This window comes from Thermobia domestica, chromosome 12 (genome assembly GCF_964235325.1).
Source record: "Thermobia domestica chromosome 12, izTheDome1.hap1.1, whole genome shotgun sequence".
NCBI lineage: Eukaryota > Metazoa > Arthropoda > Insecta > Zygentoma > Lepismatidae > Thermobia > Thermobia domestica.
Window position 1 is genome coordinate 29,849,722 of NC_137465.1, and position 17,620 is coordinate 29,867,341.

General features: G+C 36.0%; 2 protein-coding genes across 2 annotated transcripts in view; both read right to left on the bottom strand.

Moving 5' to 3' along the window:
• Nucleotides 1–4,283: 4,283 nt before the first annotated feature.
• Nucleotides 4,284–17,620, bottom strand: part of LOC145665915 (uncharacterized) — a 40,672-nt gene continuing 27,335 nt past the window's right edge. The window contains exons 2-4 of the mRNA XM_081733019.1: nucleotides 17,125–17,323; nucleotides 14,567–14,706; nucleotides 4,284–12,292 (exon numbers count right to left, since the gene is read on the bottom strand). Coding sequence (XP_081589145.1) covers nucleotides 11,957–12,292; nucleotides 14,567–14,706; nucleotides 17,125–17,323 — 675 coding nt within the window. The 3' untranslated portion in view covers nucleotides 4,284–11,956. The remainder of the gene's footprint in view (nucleotides 12,293–14,566; nucleotides 14,707–17,124; nucleotides 17,324–17,620) is intronic.
• On the bottom strand, nucleotides 9,441–10,769 carry LOC145665913 (uncharacterized). Its single transcript, XM_081733018.1, has one exon. It carries the CDS (start codon nucleotides 10,767–10,769, stop codon nucleotides 9,441–9,443), a length of 1,329 nt encoding a protein of 442 aa, XP_081589144.1.

Genomic DNA, 17,620 nt, shown 5'->3' on the forward strand with positions numbered 1-17,620 from the left:
TTGACGCGTTCGAATTATCGACTTCCTACTGTATATACATATATATTCCCACGCTAGTCTAGCCAGCTGTTTTAAGTTGGTCACTTGGAAGCGAGTGAGGTTAGACTTATATCAAAGTTGCACCACCCGTGTGTGACGTAACGTTACGTGGTATTATCATGGTTGTCAAGGTGGAACAAGACAAGCCCTGAGGGCTTCTAGCCTCTTTTGCTCGCTAACGCTCGCTCAGCTATGTTTTGTAACGTAAGTAAAACACATTTTATAAATTATATATTACGTAGAAAGGCAAATGAAGATTATTTTTATCTTACTTTAATAAGAAAAGTGTTATGAAAATTTTAAAAAGAAATTTTAAAAAACTTTCCTGGATCGGATTTGAACCCACGCCAAAAACATTTTCATTAATAGGCCGTGCGCCAGCATATTCGGCCATGATGACCAACAGCAGGTAGCGTTTGATTTGTGCTATATGTCTGCTACGAGGCAAGAAATGGATAACTTCAACCAATCAGAACCGTGTATTTAGCTCTTATGGCTAGAGTCGAGACTGATTAAAATACATGCCGGGTTAGCTAAAGGAGATGGAGATGGTGAGAAATGAATGGAATGGTGGAATGAATAAAGTGGGAGAAAACGGGAGAACCCCATGAATACGGTGTTTGTCCACCAGAAAACTCACTTAGCGCGAGATGGGATCGAACCGTAAACCCCATGCACCAGAAGTGAACGCTCTGCTATTGAGCCATCGTGCCCGAAATTTAGGATTTTATATTTTGTTCCCTTATGTATCAGCAAAGTTATGAAAGATGTGAGCTACTATTAACGAGGACTCCGGACCATGAAGTGAACAGACCATTACGCAAGGTCGCTGATTTTTACGTCCAACGTTTTGTACTCATTAGGCCAGGAGTGGCCAACCTTTCTAATTTTGAGAGTTACATTTCACTTCATAATTTACTAGAAGTCTACTGTTCATTAGCCAATTAGAGGATACTCGTTAACAAAATGAAATATTTCAGTTTAAAGTCCCACAATTACGCTCGTTAGGTTAAGGAGACAGATGAATGATGATGGAGGAATTGCTGAACAAGGGCGCCCATCAGGGGGACACGGTGGGGCGCTCTCCTAGTGGAAATTGTACTTCAGAATATCGAAAACCCAATAGAATTTTTACATTAGTTACAGCAAAATTGGAAACTATCTTTGATACGTCGCTTATACTTGCCCCCCTTGGAAACCACAACATGGGCGCCCTTGTTGCTGAAATAAGAACATGAGATGAAACGGGAGTACCCCGAGAAAACCCATGGACACGATGTTGTCCACCACAAACTTATTTGGGCGGCGATCGAACCAGGGATACCACGCTAAGCGCATTACAAAATTGAATATTCAATTTGAAAGTCTACTGTAGTTTCTCAACATGAAAATCAACATGAAACTAAGCTGTATTATGCCTATGTCCGATCATAACTGGAATATGCTGCTGTGATCTGGAATCAATCCATCACAACAGCAATACCGACAAAAACTGGAAAAAGTCGAATCGAAATTTATAAAATACTTAGCATACAAGAGAACTGGGATCTACTCATCTTATGAAAACTATCTTACATTAACCCTTTCCCCTCGAATGCGGCGAGAGCCCCGACATTCGAAATTTTCCTTTCCGCTCGTATGTCGGGGCTACCCCGCACTAATTTTGACGCTTTGATTGCTCGCATGTCGACAGAGCCCCGCTTGTATGATTTAGTCAACAACTTCTGCCATCTTTTGGCCGTCTATTCAACTCCTTACTCGGCCGTTCCTTAGTCGACAACTGCTGTCAGTTTTATGCGTAAATCGGTGAAATGGTGGAGAAAGTTATTTTTCTGGCTATTAGAGGTAACAGTTGTGAATAGTTTCTTATTATTCAACACGCAGAGACAAATGAATCAAAATCCAAGAGTTGCCCATTTTGACTACAGAAAAAAGTTGATTACTCAGCTGGTAGGCAATGTTCGAAATACACAACGCAAGCGAGGGAAGCTGTCGTCTACAGATACGGAAAAAAGACTGAATGGTGCACCACATTTTATATATTCCAATCCAAAGAGCAATTCCAAAGACTGTGCAGTGTGCAGTGATAGAATAGTAAAAGCTGAGAGGAGAGAGTCTGTGTATTTTTGTAATACGTGCTCCAGAAAACCTGGATTGTATCCAGGTGAATGTTTCGAAAAATATCACACACAGCGCAATACAGGTAACACATATGTAAACGGGCAGTTTATGCTTAATTTCTGATGTATTTTTAAATAAAACAAAGGTATTGTCTGTACCTGATTTTTCTCCATAAAATAGAATAAAACGAGCACCCTAAAAAATGGTATAGTTGGCATAACCATTAAATGGTTAATAATACCAGAATAGTATTGCTTATATAGGGACAGCTATGCTTATGGCCAGTAATAGCATACAGGTATGGCTATTAAATCCGGGTTATTGTTACCATACATATGTGCAATAGTATCATATTTCTGTATTGTAAATTTAACTATAATCGGAGTTAATAGTCAATATTACCATGCAGATTACAATACAGCTACATCCCAACTATACCTTTATAGCTCTGCCTACAATACCATATTCGTTCGAATACTATACCGTATAGGTATTGCAAAGATACTAGATGGTTGGACAACAGGTGGACAACCATACCGTATAGTCATTGTAACCATTATATATTGTTGTATTTGCAAGACTAAATTACAGTACCTACAATACCCTATGGCTATTTTAACAATACTGTCTTATTGAGACAACCATATAGCAGGGTAGGTGCACCAAATTTTATACTTGATGTAACCATACTATATTGCTGTAGTTGCAATATGATATGACTATATCTACAATACGGTATGGCTATGTGAACAAGAACGTCTTGTTGAAGCAGCCATGTAAGATGGTAGATGGAACAACCTGCATAGGTACTATAACCATATTATATTGCTATGGTAGCCATGCCGTATTGTAATATTGAAGATAAAGTATGTTTGCTGTTACCATGCTAGATTGTTGACAGAACAATCTAGCATAGTGTGTGGAACAATTTCGGAATTGTTATAGAAACAACACGCATAAACACACCACCTTGATTCTGCTTCATATTAAACTTCACAGAAGATAAGACAAAGGTATTATTAGAAACAGTTCCAGTAACCATTTCAATACTTCTTTAAATGAATAATGGAAATGTTTCTAATAATACTTTTGTCTTATCTTCTGTGAAGTTTGATATGAAGCAGAATCAAGGTGGTGTGTTTATAGCTATCGTAACCATGCAGTGTTGTTTCTATAACAATGGAACTGAGGTGGTATGCAATGTAGATCAGAAATTACACAGCATTTATAACAACTACTTTTATTTTCCTTTAATCAAGTATACATTACAGAAAAATTAGAAATGCAGCACAGTAATACCAGAAAAGGAACTTTACAATAATGCAGTTATGAAAGTATATAAATCTTTTAATCAATGCAATGAAAATATACCACATACTTTTGATTTACATTTCTTTCTTAATATTTTTACACGTATTTTATAAAATGTGGATGTTACTAAATAACAGTTATTCCAAGTAACTGAACACGGAAGACACATATTGATGATGTGTCCAAATTAGAATTATTTTTCATCTTACACAGTTTCAGTGTACATCTGACACCATCTTCAGAGAGAGGAAATAAGATGGCAAATAACGGGTAAGGAAATTGAGAAGAACTCGAAGTATTCAATTTTGTAATCCATTCTTTTCCCATCCTATTTTTCTCTATCTGAAGATGCTGTCAGGTGTACAACCAGACTGTAAGATATAATTCTAATTTGGATACTAAGAATTGCCCCAATTACATAAACTAGAAGTTTTGAAGAATCAAGATTCACTTAATACAATACACATATATACACGGTGATTCAGAACTCGAATTCGCAGGAAAATGAACTTTGAATACCCTGGTCCTCGTAAAGTCCTTAAAACTACAAAGAAAAACGTTCTTCGCAGGACAATCCGCCTCCACCATATCCGTTACGTTTCAACACAAAACTATGAAATATTCAAATTTGAAAGTTTTACTCCCTTGAGCGGAATATGGTACATCAACTCTGTCAATCATAGTAGAGGAGTTAGTGTTCTAAAGTTCATTTCCTTACGACTTCGGTATGCATACAAGCAAGAAATATATTGATTCTAGTAAGGAGCATGTAAATGAATATCAAATGAAATTAAATGCTGATTCATTTCACATTCTAAATTCAAACTTGAAAATTAAGTGGCAAGTATTTGTGCTTAAACTGATTCACACAGAACAGGAATCAGAAGAAAACAAATATATATATGTATTATTCCATTAGACGCAGACTTACTGTTTTACTGATAATGAATATATTATAATACGATTTATGGCTGATTCGTTTTATTATTAATGAATTTAACACTAATGCTTTATTGTTGTAAGATCATATTGCACTTATTTTTAATTTATTTTCCACATTCCTAATACTGATACAATAAATCATTTTTCAACCAAAACTGCTAAGTTTTATCTTAGACAGAAAACCAAGAAGAAAAAAAAATGAGTACAACTTAACAAATATACAGAATTCTTTTGAAACTTGGTAACCGTTTGCATTAAAAATGTAAATAATATGAAAAAAATACAAAACATGTTACAAGACTGCTTTTTTAAATGGAAAATTTTGTAACTACCATGTAGTTCTTTAGGGTCAATACCTACATCATAATAAATGTGTTTCTTCCTACGCTTGATAAATAATACGGAAACATGCATAAAATAAAGCTTAGAAGATTGAACTGAATTAGTGTTTCGCTATGTTAACTGAATTTTCCTTATCATTTTATTATTACTTATTTTTCAAAAAGCTTTTTGGAGTTGGTAGTGCGTATTTCTAATGTCATTTAATCTCTCAATTTTTTTTTCTTTCTTTCTAAAGTGTACCGTATATAACGGAGTACTGAAAAGTTTTCAGAATAGTTTTGCAGCTCGTGAAGTTTAAGCTAGAATGATTAAACACCACCAAGCAATTCCTCGTACATCCTTTGAGAGTCAGTGCCCTAAGCGGCTTTGTCCTAGGAAGTCGCATTTAGTTTTTAAGCGTATCTTCCCCCAGTTATGCGCTGAGTAACAGCGAAATTGAAGGTGACGAAATTTATGAAACTAGGTAAAGCTAGAAAATCTGCTTCAGAAACTCATGAAATGTTGAAGTCAACATTTGGAAAAGATGCTTTAGGCCATGGTCAAACGTAAGAGCATGTTAAAAGTGACAGAACATCGGTTGAAAATAATGTCCGTTCAGGATACCCGTCAATCGGCATAGGATTTTGTACCACGAAGAGAACATGGGAGGATTACTGTAAAGGCTGTGTAGAGACTTGCTGTAAAGACTGTGAAAAAAATTATACTACTAACTTTCCATCGGATTTACCCAACTCTGCACCGTGTAACATTTTCTTCTTCTTCAGAATGGAAATCAACTTCAAGGGCCGAGGATTTAACAGTATACAACACTCAAGCGAAACTGCCATCACGAAACACACGAGTGGAAATATATGCAAAAATTAAACGTGATCTTCTAGCACAAAGTCGCTTAAGCATTGACCACCAAGTGATGCACGAGGAGCCATCTGCCGGAATTTTACTGTACAGACACTGTGGAAACTGAGTACCCCATCATACACATGACATTATTTAACATGATAAACGCAAACAAAAATTTACATTAAATGCCCACACAGACTGGATTACAAACGACACAATTTCACGACGAATATTTTCGTTAGAAGTAATTATTATTATTTTACATTTTCTGAAATTATTTTCTTGGTACAATATGCATTATTTGCATCTAACAATAATACGAAAGTATTTGCTAAGCAGTAATAAGACTTGTAAGAAAAGGCATAAGGACAAATAAAATACTTAAATACAAGGGACAATAATTAGAACCATCGTTAGCGTAACGTTTCGTAACACATAATATAAACGTTACAATACGAAAGAATATCTACTGATTCATGTTCTATCATAGGTTCGCTACATGTTTCCGTACCTATCTCTTTTTAAGAGTTAATGGCATTTGATTTTCGCGACGTCACGCCTGTGGTTTTCATTCCTTAATAGTATTCGATTTCTCCTAGAACCTTTCCTTATTTTTATAAGTTTAAAATAAAATGAGGAGACAAAATGTATAACAAAGAAATTGGAGCAGCTCCTGCAAGTATCTACATTTTAAGGAGTAAAAATTTTGTTAGTGCACCAAGGATCAGAACAGGAATCGTCAGGCTGACGTCCTGGATTCAATCTTACGTCCAATAGCATATTTTCAACTCTAAAATTAGAACAAAGTATAGTTTGAACTCAGTAAAGGTTATAGTAAATGGTTATGTAATTCAGTGAGATTTTGAATAAAGAAATATTATGACCACTAGCAATGTATTTGTAATCAATAAAAGCTATTCTTTTCGACGTACGACACATCATACTACCACATAATCGGAATTTAATGGCATCATATGTTTTTTCTTAAGACGGACACCTTCCCAAGATACGGTTCTTGACTTTGACACATTTATATTAGAATTGCAGAAACCCATTAAAAACTGCTTTCATAAATATATTTTTAGTAGTTTAAACTTAGTGTCACATGACATCAGGGTTGAATTCAGGGGGTAGCCCGGGGGGGAATCTCCCCCCCGAAGAAAATCCTTTCCCCCCCGGAGAAACAAAAAATTTCAGTCACAAAATGTAGAAATTACTTCACCCAATTATTTGCTTTCTTTCTGTGCACGTGCAGACGAAATCCGATCTCTCAATATACATATAAATGACGCAGACCCATTCTATATAAATATTAAACATGTAACATCTAAGATAGAATACTAAATAGTCAATAAAACTTGTATTTCTTAACGCTATGACCGAGTTTGGCAGAACATGAAATTGTTAACTATTGAAGAAAGGTTTGTATTTTAGTAGGTACTATACTCTCGCCCGATATTATATATTAGTAGGTAGCACTAGCACAGATTGAGATAGGAAAGGAAAGATAGGGAAGATCTTTCGATCATTCCATATGATCTCTGATTCAGCAGACTTCAGTTCTTGAAAATGTACAGTTCTTGCATTATTTGAAATAGGGCGCCTAAATCCCATTTCTCGCATCGGAAGTAACAGACGTAAATGTGTTTTACGATTGTTAAAGTAAACACACCTTTCTTTAATCAAAAATAATTCAGTTAAAGGGTGAGGTTCAGAGGGCGTTATTTAGAGGGATCAGGGAGGAAGTTATCCCTCCTGGGTTAGAGATTTATATAGATTTATCAATATAATAGTAGTATATAAGTGAAAGATTGCTATTGAAGGTGATGAAGATCCTGCTCAGTGCCGTGCCATGGGGGAGGGGCAAGCGGGGCGACGGCCCCGAGAGAGGAAGTAAGAGGTGCAAAATTCGGGAGGGAAAAAGAAAAGAAAAGAAAAGGTAAGAAAAACAGAGGAATGAAACACATGTGGATATGTGCACATATATAAAATGAAAGCACAAAAGTAATGAAAAGTGCTCAAAATCAAGGAAAAGCATGGTTTACTTTTTAAAATTTTCTCACCTTTCGCGGCTGGTCTGTCGACCTCACTCATATATACGGGGGTGCCGTCGTATACTCTCGCGCCAAGCGCTGATTTTCCACGACACGGCACTAATCTACTGAAGATTACGTAAACTAAACTATTGATGTGTATGCAGTGAAGAAACCAAGGCTAATATGCTTGATTTAGAATCAGTAGTTTGAGAAAGAATGATAACTTTTTGTTAAGATATTCCTATGTATGTTTGTTTTAGGACAAAAAATATTTGAGTTAATTTAAATCTTTTTAAAAACTTCTACATTAGTAACAAACAGTAACTACTGAATATAGGAAATAATAACAAAAATAGATACTGTAAATAGCAGTTAAAGTTCAGTGTAAAATATTTTGCCAGTCTTTATTTAATGTTTTAGATAAAATTAAACGATTGTTTTTTTTTTAATTATAATCTCACATTGAATATTTATCAGCAATTAGTCTCAATATTAGGTAAGATGTGGATGTGAATGGAATTGTTAAATATTCTGTTTTCTTGCAAAAATACAGAAAAACAACTCTCCCCCCCGAGGAGTTCACATTCCCCCCCGGGTGAAAATGTCTGAATTCAACACTGCATGACATCCTTCCCAATTAAAAAAAATACTTAGAAATAAAAATGGCAGACAACGATTTACCTTTCTTTCACGCAATATTGTTTAACTTTTGTTTTAAACCCATTTCGGTAACACTAAATCCTTTTCATTAGCAAATCCAAGTTACATTCTTATAAAGGAACCGAACCCATACAAACTTTTGCGACTGGGTACACGGATTCCTTTTCCAAAGCGGTTTTATATATATCGGGTGTAAGGAAAAGGTAGTACAGGCAGACAGACTTGATTCTACAGCTAAAACGATACGAAAATGTCTTTATAAAGTTGTCCTTTAAGGCCCCCTTTTGGAAGGGAGAGACCGGTAAACTTTGGTCGATATGGCAATATCGCACGGGTTGTCCGTAACAACACTTGACAGCAGCGACTTTGGAATGGTGTTTATCGTGGAGTAGAGGAAAGTGCCGTACTTCAAACGAAGGTACCTAACTTCAAAGCTCTTTGTCATTTTTCTTTTTCTTCTTCTTTTTTTTAAATAAAAGTATGGAATATGGGATGCAGCAAAAGGTCTGAAATGTGGCGGGAAAATGTGAAGAGATGAAAACGTACATTTAAAATGTCAAATTGAATAAATGTCGTACAAAAAGAAGCTTTCTGTGCCCAGATCATGACAAAACATGCCGTTTCAAATCTAGCCATTTTGTTGTTAAAATAAAAAAACTGATTTAAAAAAACCTTAGATAACGAAGAAGTTTAAACTAAACAAAACTATCACGTGTTTCTACAGAGTACTGCAAGGTGTTACCTCATAGTCCAAATTTTACCCGTCTGTCACTTCAAAAGGGAACCTCGGAGGACAAAATATCGTAAGACATTTTCGTTTCATTTCAGCTGTAGAGTCAGATTCTGTCCAAGCTGTGCGATCTTTTCCTTACACTCGATATGTAACCTTTTTCTATTCCGAACAAAAAATCTGTATAAAATTTACATAGAACCAACCATGTTTTTTAAAAGTTTAGTTCCTACTTCGGTGGCCATAGGACCATGCAGGCAAAACATCTAGTAGTACAGGAATGTATGCTTCATTGCAAATGCTTTGCTAGTGGATATAATATTGTTTGACTGAAAATCACATGGATTAAGAAACATTTTCTTATGCTCGATCCCTATTACGATTATGTTAGAAAACACTGCCCCACATGCAACACAAAATCATACCGAAACAGAAACATATATGTTGTCATTATCGATTATCTTATAATACGTAGGAGGCCCTGCAAAATTCAAATTTACTGGTATGCAGATCCACTCTTGCGTGAAAGACAAATGATATGCACAGTAGTGACTGTCATAGCCAACTGTTTTCATTTTCTTACATAGAAGGAAAATGTGCGACTCTTCGTCTAACAAAATTTTTTTTATATTATAAAAGTTTAAACCATCTTCATGAATTTCGAACGCTACCATGCAACACTTGAACACAAATCCGTTGTATATGCACCAAGCTACTGACCGACAAAGTTTCAACAACGAAGGAGGTAAACACATTGAAAACAATGGAAAATTCTGATCTTGTGAAAGGTATATCTTTGCTCCAGGTCCAATTTCTTGTTGAATATGAAAACCGTTTTTCTGAAAGAACTTATAACATATCTGCAATTGGTGTTTCAAACCTATAGTTTCTAGAACATTCTTTCGACAATAAGCAATACGGGCAGCAATCTTGGACGGTTGGTGTTTGGATTCATACCTCATACACCATGTGAAAACAAGTGGTCCTATATGTCGCATTAAACGTGGATAGTGAACCATATGATGATGCTTAGGTTTTAATGTATCCTGAAAAAAAGATTTGTATATCTCATGATGTTCTTCAATTAAGGTACAAAGTAATTCAGAAGTGTTTACGTGAATAACTTTTGATGTTAATATGACTGTTATTTCTCTTAGCAGAATATAAAATTTCCAAACGATATTTTCCTCGGGGATTAAGTCACCCATTATCAAACCAAAGTACCTTATGAGAAATAACATTTCAGCAGCAGACAAGTTTAATTTATTCTTTTCAAGATTTTCAGAAGATAAAGGTGCCGGCTTATTTACGTCATCTGACATGCTTGCAAAGGCCGAAATCCTACTGTTTAAAATATCCATTGTGAAAAGACGTGTTTCGTTGATGTACTTCAAAATATGCATCATATCATAGTTCCCCACCCCTTCCAAAAGATCATGCATCACGTCCACACTGTAATTTTTGGTAACATGAAAACTCGGCAACATGTTCCAAGTGCTATTCTCTTTTACTCCTGTCTGTGAAGCATCTCCGAGAATTACATGTAGTTCATAATTCTCAACGTCCCGCAAATTCCGGACGTTTTCTCTTGACTGCGCCTGTAAATCTGTTTTTGATGTAAGGCAAAACCTGCAAGGGTACTTAGCAGAAAATGACTCTGTAAAGCCAAGAACGGAATTCAATCCAAGATTGTCACCTGTAATAACACACAACTTAAAATAAATCTGTACTTCTAAACCATTATACATTACACATATACCTTCACATTCTAGGAAACGCAACTCTTCAATAAGAATTGAAAAGGTTGCTTTATTACCGAAAGTTTGAATGAAAGAGTAAGGCGAGAAATATGTTCTCTAGTTTCGCGAAAAACTCCGGTGGAATACATGCAATTGTATAATAAACTACCCCTATCTTTTTTGTACCAGCATGCCCACTTAAAGGATTGTTAATTTCATAATCGTCAAAGTAAAGAAATAAAGGTAATATCAAACGATCATCAGAAAACGTTACCTCGTTTCTCCAATGCAGTCCTTGCACACTACTGAAAAGTACTTCAGTCTCTTGTTCTGCACTGTTCTTGAAGTGGAGTAACGTTGACAGAACATTCGGTAACTCCAAAAATCGTTTAAGCATTTTTCGCATAGGCACAAACTTTCCAAGCACTTGTAATGTTTCCATCGAAACCTCGCCTTTCTTTCTCTTTTAAGATAATTTCTGTCCAATAACATAATCAATTGGTTTTATCAAACTGCCCATTGTCTCTAACATGCCAAATCGCCTATATTCGGTTTCCAAGCTATAAAATGGACTGGACATTATACTAAACATGTTCATTACTTCAGTTACTGTATTATCATCATGATTTCCTCGAAGCGTTTGTAAAATTTTCTCTCTTAGCAGTTGCATCACACTACCGCCCATAAACCCGTGTACCCAGTCGCAAAGGTTTTGTATATGAGTTCTGGTTAAGTTACATTGACTATACAGTTTAGTAATAAAAAGAAGGGCTTCCTCCTTTACAGCCTCACGGTAATCTTCAAGAGAAAGGCTTTCCACAGAAGTTTCAATTGGTATATCACCATTATCAGTCAACTGTCTCTCAACATTGATGTGACACACCTCATTTTGGTATCCTCGAAAAGGCTGGTTCCCATCACCACCCGTACTTGTTCTTTCGTGTTTCAGCAAGTGTTTGCGGAATGAATTGGCGTTATCAAATTCGCGTCCACACAATGATTCCCCACAACGAAAGGGGCTCATGGCACCTAATTTGTGACAAAATTTTAAATGAAGTAACAGAGACTGACTCGTTCTTAAGTCACTATGACAAACAAAACACTTAGGCATCTTCTTACAAACTAAAAAGAACGTATATACATGAAAAAACTATTTTACAAACTAAATGATTAACGGAAAACAACCTTTCCCGCCATTACACCTTTGATATTTCAGAGATAAGCGTGTTCACTGAAGGAAAATTCTTGTCGCAGTCATTTTCAATTTTGTACATATGTTTCTGCACAAATGTCCACACCTGTTCCGATTCCTTCGGATATTCTGCATCCAGTACTTGAAACGACTTGAATGTGCTATCGATTGCTTTCAGTGGAGTTTCAACTCTGTAGAGATTATCCTCAATACTCACGTAGAAGGCTTGAGGTTCATCTATTTTTGAAGCGACAACGACGGGCATGGGCTGCACACTACATCCAAAGCGCTGCATCTTTAGATGATGCCTTTCTAACTCTGTTTGAAGATCGGACGCTTCCTGTAAGTCATGTACACAGAATTATTATCACGTTACACACCTATTAACACGTTATCAAATTCCAAAAACTACAAATACACGTATAATTAAAATGAGCTTGTATTTTAAATACGAGGTGCACCAATAATATATATAGCAATCCAATTAAACTGGTACCAACTGTTTTCAGGCATTCTTCTTTACTAGAAATGTAATGTAATGAGGTCATAATTGACGCGAGTCACTTCTACGCGATATGAAATGTCTTGAAAACTAATATAGGTTAATATGACAGTATTTCGAATGTATTATTATACCCCTTGAGTTGTACATTTTTAATACCGTTCATTGTGTTTGTATTATCCGATGCAATTAAGAAAAGTTCTGGAAAAATTAAGTAAAGTTCCTTAGAGGAATCTACCTTTTAGTATAAGGTTTGAAAATAATCACAAAGAAAACAATCTGAATTATTGCACTTATAAACTTGACAGTAGTTACGTGAATAGATAACTGCGACATCAATAAAATTGTCCTAAGCTTACACTTAATGGTTTACATTTACAGTAATAAATATTTCAATTAAATGTGGCAAACTTGGAATCACATCCAGACATAAAGTAAGCACGGATATTTTAAAGATAAAATAAATTTAGATCCTGTACGTCAATGACCGCAATTCTTGACGTTACAAATCTCCAGGAAGAAGAAAGAAAAACCTCTGCGGAAATTTGAAAAGTAAGGATGCTACAATATCAATGAATTAGTTTTTAAAATAATGATCGCGAAAAGGTTGGTGCCGTTCCCCTACGTGCTGTTTAGTATTTTTATAAGATTGATATTACACACATATCATTACCTCGAGTATAAACACTTCTTACTTATTTATGCCATAAAATGAAGAAAGGAGTGCTATCATAGTTCCAATATTTGAAGGGTTGAATGAAGAACATTTTTAAAGACACTGGGAAAAAGCTGTTTTGAGCCAAGTAAACATTTTATCCATGACCATAAACATATTTAACCTCTACTTATGTTTCAGAAAGTTTACATAGCATTCACCGAAAGTTTTACAGCATTTTTACGTTTACTATTGTTATTGGAATATAGGGTTTCATCACGGGAACTTCATAAGGCATAAACCTACAGTGGAACCGAAAATACGAATAACATCCTAAAATCCCCTCCCCCTTCCTCCCGGGAAATCGAACGCAGTCGCCCAACAAAGGAGATAAGTGTACTAGCAACGAAGGAGTAACTTTTAGGTCGGCCTTAAGTTCGTCACGTTTGAGGGATGTCGTCCCTCGGAGAGCACACAATCCGAGAGAGGGGAAGCAAGAAAGGAATGGATGGGGAAGGAAGCGGTCTGGGACCTGTGTGTTAGGTACCATCCCGGCATTTTTAGCATCATTCACTGTGTTTATATTAAAAAAAAACTCACTCAACCCAGGAAAAAACACTCAGGATGATTGGCCTGAAAAAGCTGTTACACTTCTTTGATCGAGTGATCCCACCGGGAATCGAACCCAGAACCGCTCGCACCAAAGGCGAGGGCGTTAGCGACTAATAAATATTGTGTTTTCCTATTTTATGCATATTCCTTTCTATCTACACAACTTAGGTTCACGATATCTTCGTAAGATACAAATCGCGTCACATACACCGATACATGCTTTACTAATTGCATGAAGAAGAGTCATGTATATTGCAAAATATGGTTGATAGCTCACTCCACCAAGGGCGTGCTGTCCCGAGGGGGCCTTTTCTTAAACTTTTTTGTTTCCATGTACCACCAATATGATCCTCTTGATATGGTATGGTAATCATATCAATCGAGTGCACATCAAAGATGGAGCGGGTCAGTGGCTATGGATCACGTGGGGATAATTTTGAGTATACTTTAGTGGATCTTGGGTTACATTTACATGTTCCACTGTTACGTATGACTACCCTAACCCAACAATAACAACTGACTCATTGTAGTCCTCAATATAACACATTCCACTTTGATCCACTCTCGACATATTCGGTCAGTAGGTCGAAGTAGATCAGTAGATCATGGTGACACGTGGTGAGTCAGAGTGGATCGTGGTTTGATGAAAATGGTGTTTGCTTACACAATATTTTTGTTTGAGCATAGCAGTTTTTCCAGAAAAGATGATTTTTTTGTTTGTTTGTTTGTTCGATAAGGTTTCGTGCAATGTTCTCCATTCTCCAATCACTAATTAAATGTTAATGACATATTTCGTGGTAATCAAGTGTAGATATTAATACATTATATTACATAATGGTACATACTCTGACATGAAAAAGGAATCCTTGCTGTGCCTCGTATTTGGAAGGTTTCCATAATCCACCTCCGTCTTTCCTTTTGATACACGTGGTCACAGATGGGAAATATCTTCCAAGAAGTATTAATATTACGACTGTTCTGGCATCTGGAAAAGAATGAAATATCAAGAACATTTGTAGGTAATTAATTTACGCTTATACAGCGAGGTCCGGAAGTGGGCGTACCTCTTAATTGGTGTTTTCTGACGGTTTTTGGTTTTACCTACATTTGTTTGGTAACACTGCTTGGCATTGTCTGGAAACATTGCTATCCATTTGTTTTCTGCTTGGTAACAGTTATCAGATCAGTTCCTGGCCGCTGGATTGGAAGAGGTTGTGCATCCAGCTCTTTGCCAGGCCTCCAAGAAGTCCCGATCTGACGATATCAGACAATGCTCCCTGGGCTTTCATGAAGCAACACGTAAGAAACACTCGATATCACACAACGCAGGAATTACGAGCAGCTGTGGAACACGCCTTCATCCTCGTTGACTCCGGAGTATCTCCGCAAAACATCTGCCAGAACTTTGTGCAGAATTCAGTTGTGTTATGACATGGATGGTGATCATACCTTTGTTTACGACTCTTACGACTTTAAGGTAGCTGTGTACAGACATTCTACCATAACTAACACTATACTGTTGAAACTAAAGGGGGGTACGCCCACTTTTGGACCACTTTATACTAATTTATTTGAATGTAAGTGCTAACTTTCTGACTGCATTCATTCTCATACCTGCAGAGGTTTGCTCTGTGATACGCAATGAATACTGTATATTACTTTAAGTCAATAATCAAAGAAAAAAGGAAATTACGTTTTGTAAGCAATGGACAGCAGTCTGAAAAAAAACACACACAAAAAGTATCATCTTTTGTAACTACACCCAGATTCGGCAAAGGGATAATGCGATGTTTCTTATATGCAAATATTGGGTCCAAATAATGGTGAAAACTAATCTTAATACGATACTTATCTATCGCCTATAAGTACGTGTATAAAAGCTGTACATGAAGTATATTATTTCAAGAACCAAAGGTTAAAGTCAACGTATGTATTTCTCTTTGGGAAGTTGCAACAGATACGGATAAAAAGAGAGAAATTGAACAGCTTAATGAATCAAAATAGACAATTAACAACAAGTTAAAGACTATACGCTGCGGAAAAGTTCTTTCGTCACAAATTCTAAACATTAGTTTCATTCATTGCTACAAAAGGGATTTCATATCTGCTTATTAACCCTACTGAATCTATCTTCTTCATATACTGTTATTCAAGTAATTACTGATTTCAGGGATGTAAACTGGTCACTGAACTCAGTATTTCAGACTCTTTGGGAGATTAAACGAAAAATGTTCAATTACTACACAGCAGTTGAAATATTTCTCGTGATCTGAGCTCAATAATGAAACAAAAGAATAACAGAGCTTTTTTAAGTGCTCGATATGTTGTCGATTTACAATTATCATTTATTTTTCTTCTAGATTTTGATTTATTCTGCTCGGACTTACGACTAAAAGGAGACAAGGGAAAATTGCCGGAGCACCTGTAATTGATCTTTTCTTTGCTTACGGGAGTAGGCTGAACAGTGTTGCGTTTTAATAATTATAGTGAACAATACTTAATGAAATAATAAACAATGTGTACACCATTTCTCCACAGTCAAAACTTACTTCCATGCACTTCGATAAATTTTATTATAATTAGCAATTTTTAAAAAAGGGGGCAGGAAGGACTCGTAAACCTTATTCGCCTTCTGTGCAGATGGTATGGTAAAAATCAATACTGGATAATGAAAGTGTAAGTGTAAAGGCTAATATGAAACAGAGAAACAAAAGAGAACTTCTTCAGAAGGGAATTGGGAGGGGAGGGGATGAGAGTACAATGCTGTGACACTTAAAATGCGTCTTGATTTGTATACTTCAACAAACTTTTCTTATTAGATTACGCAATTTCTAGTTTCTTACTCCGATTATTCAAAGTATTCAAATGTTCTCGGAGGGAGTGACCGCCCCTCCCTTTAATCCGTCCGTGGTGTCATTCGTTTGGCTTTTCGCTACTAATTCAAAATGCTTTCCGAAACAAGTTGTCTTCTTGTGACAGCAGGGGGTGGAAGAAACAAACAAACCGTGAAAGGAAGAAAGAAGTGGTTTTGGGCTCTTCCAGTCCAGACCATTCTAACCACTGAGAAGTGAGAATCACAACGTGATTTTTCTGGTAAGAGCGTCCTTTTTAAAGCAGCTAACAAGCAAACAGATGGTCAGCCCTCTTCCCTCTGCAGCATACTTTTTATTCTCTGTTGCCAAACTTACTGAAGAATATATTGCAATTAATCTAACGCATGTAACGTAAATTGGAGACCGTGGTTGGATTTATATGGGTCTTGTCTATTTGTATTAAAAATTTCAAGTCATTACCTACAATACTTTGTTAGAAATTACCATATTAAAATTTACATGTTTTCAAATGGGAAGTTAGAAACATAAGCGAAGAGGTAGAAGATCCCCTTAATAAGAAAAATAATTACCTTCCCTGATGTTCTCCTGCAGCAAAAGTTCTACTAATGTGGCTCCGTCATTTGTTGTTTGTTTGGTCGTGGTAAGTATATGCTGAATCTTCTTTAAGTCTGCATTCCACGTTGAAAAAAATGTTATATCTTTCCCAGGATATAACTGGCCAAAATCAATGTCGATCTGAAAAGTAAAAGAAATTGTTGTCACATATACCTAACGCTGTTTGATGATATAATGTTCTATGCTTTCTTCTCTTTATACAAATGTTTGGTAGTATAGTTTCCTTTGAAGTTCATTAAATAATCTTTGTTTCAACAGAGCGTTTTTAATCAAGTTATGAACATCAATGGCATTCACCCCACTATAGTATCCATTTTCAGAAAATACTATGTCTGATTGAAAAAGAAATCCCAAAGTAGGCATGTAAAAAACAATTACTTAGAGTGGAACTGATAAAATACACGCAAATATAAAACAAACTTCCAAGCGCTTTCGCATTTATGGAGTCGT